At 43.5% G+C, this 10136-nt stretch overlaps 2 protein-coding genes across 3 annotated transcripts; both read left to right on the top strand.

Moving 5' to 3' along the window:
• The first annotated feature begins 220 nt into the window (after positions 1-220).
• LOC4325155 (putative L-cysteine desulfhydrase 1) lies at positions 221-4560 on the top strand. Of its 2 annotated transcripts, none has more exons than NM_001428198.1 (2): positions 221-1962; positions 3991-4560. In NM_001428198.1, exons 1-2 carry the CDS (start codon positions 532-534, stop codon positions 4003-4005), a joined length of 1446 nt encoding a protein of 481 aa, NP_001415127.1. In that variant the 5' UTR covers positions 221-531; the 3' UTR covers positions 4006-4560. The 2 variants fall into 2 exon arrangements, with proteins under 2 accessions (NP_001415127.1, NP_001415128.1); NM_001428199.1 differs by having other exon boundaries at positions 3988-4560.
• Positions 4561-5481: 921 nt separating this feature from the next.
• LOC4325154 (aspartic proteinase-like) lies at positions 5482-9125 on the top strand. The gene is made up of 12 exons (NM_001428200.1): positions 5482-5631; positions 6123-6466; positions 6578-6638; positions 6741-6835; positions 6913-7025; positions 7121-7394; positions 7599-7712; positions 7821-7885; positions 7992-8133; positions 8221-8340; positions 8430-8518; positions 8634-9125. Exons 2-12 carry the CDS (start codon positions 6137-6139, stop codon positions 8716-8718), a joined length of 1488 nt encoding a protein of 495 aa, NP_001415129.1. The 5' UTR covers positions 5482-5631; positions 6123-6136; the 3' UTR covers positions 8719-9125.
• The last annotated feature ends 1011 nt before the right edge of the window (positions 9126-10136 follow it).

Here is a 10136-nt window from a genome sequence, read left to right as displayed (position 1 = left end):
TTACATTTTACATTTTTTTGTCCCTGGCTCACGAGCCAAACGAGCTAGCTCGAGCTTTTTGCCGAGCCGAGCCGAGCTAGCTTTTTAGCTCGTTAGGGTTAACGAGCCGAGCCGAGCCAGCTCGTTATCTTACCGAGCCTGACCGAGCCGAGCCGAGCCGAGCCGAGCCAGCTCGATATCCAGCCCTACTCCCAAGCGATCAAAGCCCATCGTTTCCGCCAGCCCCAGTCACTGCCCAGGCGGGCCCACCCCCGTCCACGTAAGCAGCAGCGCCGGAACCACACGTTAAAACAACAAGCGCGCCCGCGCGCGGCGGAGGTGAGAGCGACCGGCCCGACCGAGACCGGTCCGGTCCTCGCCTCGGCCGGCGCGGTTCGAACTCGAACTCGACACGGCTCGCGACGCGAGAAGCCCCCATTCCCAATCCGCAAATTCACTTCTCTCCTCTCCCCAAATCTCCACCTCCACCACCTCTCCAATCCAATCCAACCAAACCAACCAACCAACCCTAACGCGGCGGCGCGGCGAGCGATGGCGTCGATCCCGCCGGATGACGACGCGGCGGCGGCGGCGGCGGCGGGGGCGGCCGAGAACGGGTACGGGAACGGGAAGGGGAACGGCAACGGGCCGGCGCCGCGCCCGCCGCCGGCGAAGCGGCCGAGGTCGGTGATCTCGGCGGCGCAGATCCGGGCGGAGTTCGAGCACCACGAGGCCGGGGTGGCGCGCGTCAACAACGGCAGCTTCGGGTGCTGCCCGTCCTCCCTCCTCGACGCGCAGGCGCGGTGGCAGCGCCTCTTCATCGCCCAGCCCGACGACTTCTACTTCCACGCCCTCCAGCCGGGGCTCCGCCGCTCGCGGGCTGCCGTCGCGGGCCTCGTCAACGCCGGGGACGTCGCCGAGGTCTCCCTCGTCGACAACGCCACCACCGCCGCCGCCATCGTGCTGCAGCACGCCGCGTGGAGCTTCGCCGAGGGGAGGTTCTCCCGCGGGGACGCCGTGCTCATGCTCCACTACGCGTACGGCGCCGTCAAGAAGTCCATCCACGCCTACGTCGCCCGCGCCGGGGCCACCGTCGTCGAGGTGCCGCTCCCGTTCCCCGTCGCGTCCGCGGACGCCATCATCGCCGAGTTCCGCGCCGCGCTCGATGTGGCCAAGGCCGGGGGGCGCAAGGTCCGCCTCGCGGTCATCGACCACATCACCTCCATGCCTAGCGTTGTCATCCCGGTGAAGGAGCTCGTTGCCATCTGCCGAGAAGAGGGTGTCGATAAGGTGTTTATAGATGCCGCGCACTCCATTGGGCAGGTCCCTGTTGATGTGCGCGATATTGGGGCCGATTTTTACACCAGCAATCTCCACAAGTGGTTCTTCTGCCCGCCTGCCGTGGCTTTCTTGCACACCCGAAAGGATGATCCGATAGCCTCCCAGCTCCACCATCCTGTGGTGTCGCACGAGTACGGCAATGGGCTTCCCATGGAGAGTGGATGGATTGGGACAAGGGATTACAGTGCACAGCTTGTAGTGCCTGAATCTATTGATTTTGTTAACCGATTTGAAGGTGGCATCGAGGGAATAAGGAGCCGTAACCATGAAAAAGTGATCGAGATGGGTAAGATGCTTGCTGAGGCATGGGGGACTTTTCTTGGCACACCACCAGAGCTGTGCGGTAGCATGGTTATGGTTGGTCTTCCCGGTTGCCTTGGTGTTGAAAGTGATGATGATGTGATGAGAATGAGAACAATGTTGAGGAAGGATTTTATGGTGGAGGTGCCAATATACTACAATTCGAGAAGAGTAGAAGCTCAAGAAATGGCAAAGGATAAGAATGGTGATGCAGTCACAGGGTATGTTAGGATCTCACACCAAGTTTACAATGTAACGGAGGATTATGAGAAGCTGAGGGATGCTGTCAATAAGCTTGTTGCTGATGGATTCACCAGCAGCAAGTTGCGGCCTTCGCAGAAGGTACCATCTCGCTAAAGTTGCATTCGCTTTAATTATTTCGTTTTCTTTGTTTGCTTACTCTGGTTATCCATTGATGGTTGCCCTGACTAGTGTAGAATTTGATAGATGCCATTACAACTCCATGGTTGTTTTATCCACTGGTAATTTGGTTACTCGATATAGTTGCTTTTGAGAAGACATGTCTTTACAATCCATTTACATTCTTAGGCATTGGTTACTTCTGATGAACATCCCAAATAAGCTTCAGGTTCTAACCATATATTTCTGAATAGATTTGGGTTTGGTGGTAAAGAGTCAAGACAATCTGTTGCAAGAAAGTCACTTTCTTTTTCGTTCATCCATGTTTTGTCAAATGCCCACACATAAAGTTTTACGGATTGTTCCATAGTCATAATAATTTAGAATTTACTAAGGTTTCATTGACACTAAACTTCACTAGATTTTCTCATCAATAATTGATCTTATGCAAGTATATGGTGATCTACAGTAGCATGGGTTTATCTATGTATGGATTGTGAACATTCCGATGGTATGCAGTACGAATCTTTGCTTTATGTCCATAGAATGTGGAAAAGTTTGTCAAAATTGTTCTATGCATGGTTGAAGCCACATTTTTTTAAAAAAATAATTATGTGTTAGCATTCTGGTAGATCAAAACAGGCAAAAGAGGTGCTGTAGTACTATGAAGTGTCAAGTAAAAATCATTTTAAGCCATTTTAAACATATTTACTTGGAAGTACATAGTGCTTACTAGATTTCTTTGAGCAGCATAACTGCATAAGTATGTTTTTACCTGTTAGTGTAATGTTTGCAGAATCAAAATGAACTGGACATTTTGACTTTTTAAGAGGTGTTGATGTAATCAAGAGAACAATTGATATTAACTATCTTATAGAAAATACAACTGATTTAAAATTCTAGAACTGATCGTGTTTAGTTGTACTACTCCGAATGAATGATTCCATTTCTGCATTAGCCTTATTATACTCCTGATTGTATAGAAACTTAGTTCTCATATGGCATGAGGTGTTTACATCATCGAAATAAAAAATTTACGATGAATGCTAGTAATGCTTACTACATTGGGCATTTATACTGGGACTAAAATGTTGGTCATGATGTCATAATATCTTTCTGTTTTGAAATTCAAAAACAGCTTTTTGTGAATTATTATTGCTGGTTCTTGCTTTTGATTAGTGCACATTGTACTTAAGGAGGATTATATTTATTCATAAGGAACAGTTATTGTATTTGGATATTGTTCTCTGTGTGCATAACCTCTGTTTGTAGTCTTGTTACTGGAAATTAGCGAAAAAAGCATTGTAGCACTCCAAAGCATATGCAATGATTCTGATTCACTGTTTAAGACCTTTGTGAGACCCTGTGTTCTACTCAAGTTAGGACAGTTGTTCATTTGCTACACCGGTAACTTTGCTAGTACCTGTAAGATAGGGAGCTGTGCCTAGAAGCAAAATTCTGTGTTATTGTGCATTTTGTTTGTGGAAGGTTCCCTCACTAGAAAGGTTTAAAGTATTAAGTTTCACATTCAAACCTGAAAATCATCTGGTCCTTAACTTATCACCTGATTTTTGTTTAAGAAAGTATGCAATCAGCATTTCTAGGTTAATCGCCTGAATATATTGGCTTGCCCAACAAACTGTTTATTAATTATGCTAAATTGTTCTAGAGGAAACCAGAGAAGATGCATTTTCTACTTTTATTGGCTTTATGTAGTACTAGGTAATAAGGGATGGAATTTTTCTTTTATTTTGTATTGCACATAATTGAAAGCAGCCAAACTTTGGTGTAGCTTGGTCCAGCTAGTCTTTTTTCATGAATGAAATCTGTATTTTGTCATCAGGGTGCCAAATGTTCCTTAATTTTGTTGGTAAACAGTCTATGGATTGTATGGGTTTTCTTCTTCACATGTTGTGTATCTGGGGCTACTATTCTAATATTTCATTCTGACATAATTTTGAGGCAAAGCTATAATGCGATCTAATTTTTTATGTTCTATGGTTGCAGCAGGAAACGATGGCCTGATGAACATTGCAGCCAACCAGCACTCTGTTGGAAGTTATGTTGTGGCCGACTACTTAGATGTGGATCGCCGTGACAGCCAGCGCTGCGGTGTGATCTAGATTTAGCCCGCCAATGGCGTTGCCAGTTCATGTAGTGTACTTTCAGAAACTGACAGAAGTGTTGTATTTGCAATCCGTCCGTCACAATAATGCACTGGCATGTCTTCCCCCTTACCCTCATTTTCAAGCTGTAATGTAAGAACAACAATAATCTGAATCCAAGGAGAATTGCCGCCGCTGTAGATTGAATTGAATGCTGGCTACCGATGATATCGTCAAATGGCAATGGAATTGTGGTGAATCATCTTCAGAGAGATTAGGAGGGCCTGGAGCTGTGAAACATTTTGAAGCCTGGAGCCCCTACCTCATGTAGAGATTAGAGCTGGGGACAAGGGAATTGATGGCTTCTCTTTTGTGGCATGTGTTTCTTGGTGACGGCTTTGTTGCTTTCTCGCAGTTAGGGTCAGTCACTATATATTAACTCGATTCAGATAAGTTTGCCGTGGGCTGATGAAAAAAATTCTGATGTGTATGAAATTGCTTTTCATCTGCCGGCGGGTCGTCGCCGGCTGGAGCAGTCTGCTCTCCGGCGAGCAGGCGACCAGGCGGCGGAAGAGAAGGACCTGTCCGGTGGGCGATGGCCGTCTCGTGCTTGGCCTTTCCACGGTTCGCTCGCACCAAAGTAAGCACCCTGTAACCCTCAAGGTCCTTAAGAAAAAAAAAACCGCTTTAAATTAGATTATCCACACCATTAGATGAGGTGAAAGATTTAGTAAGGACAATTTAAATAATAATACTAAAACATGTCTCCTGGATTTGCTGTCTTTGGAGTTTCCCTTCGCCTGAATTTTGATGTCATAAACAAGAAAATATTCTGAAAACAACGGGTGGATATGATATTCTTCCTTGGCTTATCCGTTCAGTTGCCAGCCACTCAAGTTATTGCAAAAAATATAAAACTCCCTCTATCTCATTTTAAGTGTAACCATGATTTTTCGTACCCAACTTTGATCGTCCGTTTTATTTGAGAATTTGTTGAAAAAAAACATAAGTCACATATAAAGCGCCGAATCTAAAATCGGACGGAGGTAGTATTGCCTCGCCTAAGCCATCAACAACGTACAGTATGTATCACCAAGTCAGTGAACACCTTACCTGCAGTGCTGCTTTCTCAAATCTTGCGACACCCTACTTAAAAAAAGTTTTCCTTGGCATCCTTGTCTAAGCACGTCTTTTTCTGCCTCTAATCTAAACAATCAACAATGGCCATTTCTTTTAATCTTCTCTGTACTTGAAATTCTTGTCATTGACATGTAGGGCAGATTGCATTTGAGCCCACATGTCAGTCGAACTCGAAGAGTACTAGTAGTAGCAGGTCGGTGTGCTCTTAAGTCTAAACAAATATCTTCGGGTGGTTTCTTCTGGACTGGACAGAGCCATGCGAACAACGCTTTTATGAATCGTCTCATCTTCATGTCCTATTACTCCTACCACTGAGAGAGGGCCACTCTTTCCCCTCGAGTTCTTCACCGGCTTCTTTCCCCTCCTCTCCGGACCAGGGAAGCAGCTAACTGTCTGCGCAAGAAAGGTATGAGTCCAGGTTCCTCTTAGCTTCTTAAATTACTTGCAATCAACTCTGCAGTTAAGTTATTTGGGATCCTATCACTCTGTGGTGCATAATTATCTCTACTGTGATGCCTCAGTATGAGCCTTAACCTTGACATATTGGTATATCAGTTCTTTGATTCTCACTCTCTTTGTTCTTGTGAACTTTGGTGCCTTTCTTGATATTTGTCCAAGGATGATGGAACTTCAACTCCATGGCTCCATTTTTACATGTCAATTAAATATCTATGTCCAATTTCTGAATTTCCTGCCATAATAGCATATATTCGACACTGGAAGTCAAACAGCTCAACGTGATGAACCCTTCTTAATGATACCGGTTTACAATTTCAAGATATCCATGCGCTCTTCCTTTTAATTTGTTGTCTATATTTTCCAAATGATAACCTATCATAGGATAATTTGTTGTCTATTTTCCCGTATTCTGCTGATTAATTAGCTTTTATACCTTAGGTGGTTCAAGCACGATGGGACGGAACCATCTTTGCCTGGTCACTTGCTTGTGGATTCTGTCATGCGCAGTTCTGCTTCATGCTTCTCCTGATGGATTGCTGAGAATTAGCCTGAATAAGAAGAGATTGGACAAGAAGACCTTGGACGGTGCAAAATTGGCAAGGGAGGAAAGCCATCGTCTGAGAGCCGACGGTTTAGGTGATGACATAGTTCCTTTGGACAACTACCTGGACACGCAGTACTTTGGAGAGATCGGCATCGGCACTCCACCACAGAACTTCACTGTGATATTCGACACTGGAAGCTCCAACTTGTGGGTTCCATCAGTGAAATGTTATTTTTCGGTAGGTTCATCACCTAACAGACTTATGAAACTATTGTGCACGTATACAGTAGAAAATGACTGTATTTTTGTAAGGAAGAATGTTTGATGTTTTGATGTCTATGCTTTCCAGATAGCATGCTACTTACACCACAGGTACAAGTCAAAAGGGTCGAGCAGTTACAAAAAGAATGGTATGATAGATCCAGTGGCATCTCAATATTGTAGATCCTTTTGGCAAGTAAAACCAATGTCTATTAAGACCCTTATACTGTTATTGGGATTTTTATTTTCAGGAGAATCTTGCAGCATTTCCTATGGGTCTGGATCAATTGCTGGTTTCTTCAGTGAGGATAGCGTGCTAGTTGGGGATCTTGCTGTGAAAAATCAGGTGACTTATCGCACTATTGTCTCAGTAAAACATTTAGATGCATCATTGTTGATGCTGCAGGTCCATTTTTCTTTCAGATGTTCATTGAGACAACCAGGGAACCGAGCCTTACTTTCATCATCGGGAAGTTTGATGGAATTCTTGGACTTGGATTTCCGGAGATCTCTGTGGGAGGAGCCCCTCCAATTTGGTACCTACTCAGACCATTTTATAAATTGTGATTATGTCACTACCTAAGTGATGATTATGTTTTAACACTGTTCTATGTGATATGGGGAAAAACAGGCAGGGAATGAAAGAGCAGCAACTGATCGAGAAGGATGTATTCTCCTTCTGGCTCAACCGCGATCCTGATGCACCGACAGGGGGTGAGTTAATCTTTGGTGGTGTAGACCCAAATCATTACAAGGGGAGCCATACATATGTTCCTGTTACCCGCAAAGGCTACTGGCAGTTTGAGATGGGGGATCTTCTTATTGATGACTACTCAACTGGGTTCTGTTCTGGTGGTTGCGCCGCTATTGCGGATTCAGGGACTTCATTGCTCGGTGGCCCAACAGTATGTAACCTTCAATCTCTAACTAATGTTATGGTCCTTTAGTGTGGTACTAGAAGTTAACACAAATTAACACACAAAAAAAGTGGTACTTTGCAGTTTCTCATCTAGGAACGTAAAATACATCCTGATTGATGGAATGTGCATTTGAAAAATGTTTTGCAATCACAGTACAGCTTACATATTTGCCTTTTCTACTGCTGTCAGACTATTGTTGCTCAAATTAATCACGCAATTGGAGCTGAGGGAATTGTTAGTATGGAATGCAAACAAGTTGTGCGGGACTACGGGGACATGATCCTCGAGATGCTCATAGCACAGGTTTGCCACTTGTCTGAACATTGGATTGAATTTTTCTTGTGATGCTTCATTTTTTTCATTGATCTTGGATTCTCTGACCAAATATAAAATAATTTTGTGACTGAGCAGGCAAGCCCCATGAAACTGTGCTCTCAGATTGGTCTCTGTGCATTTGATGGTACTCGTTCTGTCAGGTCAGCACAACACATACATGACATTTTAATTGCCATCTTAATATATCTATGTTCCTCCTTTTTGTTCCCTTTCCATGACAGACTTGTTTCACGAATGAATATGTAGAAACAATATAGAGTCTGTTGTTGATAAAGAAAAGGTGGGCTCAGATCTTTCCTGCACTGCTTGCGAGATGGCTGTTGTCTGGATACAGAATCAGCTCCGACATAACCAAACAAGGGAGCTCATTTTGCAATATGCTGACCAGGTAAGTAGTGATCATTACGTCCTTTGCTATGTCGCACCAGCCTTTCCTGATTGCAAAGCATAACATTCCAATCCCAATTTACCGAAGCTCTGCGAGCGTCTCCCAAGCCCCAATGGCGAATCGGCAGTCGACTGCGATGAGATCTCAAACATGCCGAACCTTTCATTCACCATAGCAAACAAGACCTTCACCTTGACACCAGAGCAGGTGGCTCCCTCAGTGACACACTTGGCCCATCCTCTTAAGCTATACTCATGCTTTTCTAAATCTCACCGTCGTCTTCTTCAACTATGCAGTACGTAGTGAAGCTGGAGCAGCAAGGTCAAACTGTTTGCATCAGCGGGTTCATGGCGTTCGACGTGCCACCTCCACGCGGCCCACTCTGGTACACAAATTACACTGTCATCAAGAAGCGGGAGCTCCATGTTGTTAGGTTCTTTGACCGTTTGACGTTTAGCTTCTCGTTATCTGACCCATCTTGTTGCATTGCGTTTTTGCAGGATTCTTGGAGACGTGTTCATGGCTGCATACCACACTGTCTTCGACTTTGGCAAAAACAGGATTGGGTTCGCCGAGTCTGCTTGAATTGCTTGGCTAGGGCCTTCAGGATCATACAACATATCAAGTATTGTAATGTTTGTTAGGCAGCTTGTTTACTCGGTATTGTAACCTGGGAATGTCTAAAGGTATAGTGCATTAGTAGTAGCATGCAAAACCTTGTAGAGGAATAAACGTTTTCACGATGGAGCTGTATCAGCTATGGATATGCAGATATGGATCTTGGATGGTGCAATGCAGATGTAATGAGCAAATGAGCACGATGAGAATTAGGGCTTTTTAATCTGATCTCATCATATAGGTAATGGTTTGTCTGGCATATAATGATGGGCCTAAAACTTCTGGCGAGGTTAATAATGGCTGTACTGACTGTTTATGCACCTTAACATTCAGAGTTCAAAATCTCTCATTAACCAATTTGTGATGGATGCAGCTATGGTGATCTTTTTTTTTGTTTGATGATATTTGGCTGTCATAACTGGCTAACCTGTATTTTATATTTGGTATTTAGTTGTGTACACTGTACACATGGTGCAAATGCTAGAGGTGTAAAACACTTCATAACTTTCACATGATGTTGCAAAAGAGAGAGAGATATATATATATATTTCACGCTACAATTTTATTCTAATTTGAATTGTTCTGGTATGCCAGTACCCGGTCACTAGCTTAGAATTATGCATTCTAAATGACTAATTTATTCCTAAAGTTATATAACTCAACATGGATACATATCATATCATAATCATAATTATATTTTAAAGTTCAACATGTAAGCATGTTAATTTATTATCCTACATCATTTCCATAATATTTTAACATGTATCCTTCCACCTTTTTATAATATTTAACATACATATTCATCAATATATCCCGCATCAAATGGCATAGCATCATTTGTGCTTGTCTAATCCATATGGAGTAGAACTTATCATTGTGGTATGGAAGTATGGGTTATTCGTGCCATGCTGTTCTTTCGAAAACTTTCTACTACCTCTATTGTAAAATGTAGCTATTTCTATCACAGTAACTTATCTCAAAATAAAACTTTTTTTTTTTTCAAATGCCCTCTCCTCTTAACCAACCACAAACATTCCCCTTCACCTACTTTTTTTCTCCACCAATCATAACCCTCCAATTATTTCTATATACTTTTTTAATTCCCGTGCCCATCTAAAAAAATATTTACATTTTAGAACAGAAGAAATACATCAACATTATTTACATAATTTTTTTTCTAAACTATTTGTTCGCTTTATAATATTTAATTTAATACATCAATATGAGACAATATTCTCCATCCACGAAAGTTTGGATCCATGGCCTACGCCAAAACCCCAACTGCAAAATAATCCTGGCTACAGACAGATCGAGAGGCAGGCAATGCGACAAGATTACACGACACACTTGAACCAATGAACCACCATTGTCACTTTGCCAGTCAC

Source organism: Oryza sativa, chromosome 1 (genome assembly GCF_034140825.1).
Source record: "Oryza sativa Japonica Group chromosome 1, ASM3414082v1".
Lineage (NCBI taxonomy): Eukaryota > Viridiplantae > Streptophyta > Magnoliopsida > Poales > Poaceae > Oryza > Oryza sativa.
This window is presented reverse-complemented; position numbering and strand designations above follow the sequence as displayed.

Coding starts and splice junctions, on each gene's coding strand:
- LOC4325155 (NM_001428199.1), top strand. CDS start 532: ATGGCGTCGATCCCGCCGGATGACGACGCGGCGGCGGCGGCGGCGGCG.
- LOC4325154 (NM_001428200.1), top strand. CDS start 6,137: ATGGGACGGAACCATCTTTGCCTGGTCACTTGCTTGTGGATTCTGTCA. Junction 6,836..6,912: donor ATCTTGCTGTGAAAAATCAG/GTGACTTATCGC, acceptor TTTTTCTTTCAG/ATGTTCATTGAGACAACCAG. Junction 8,134..8,220: donor TTTTGCAATATGCTGACCAG/GTAAGTAGTGAT, acceptor AATTTACCGAAG/CTCTGCGAGCGTCTCCCAAG.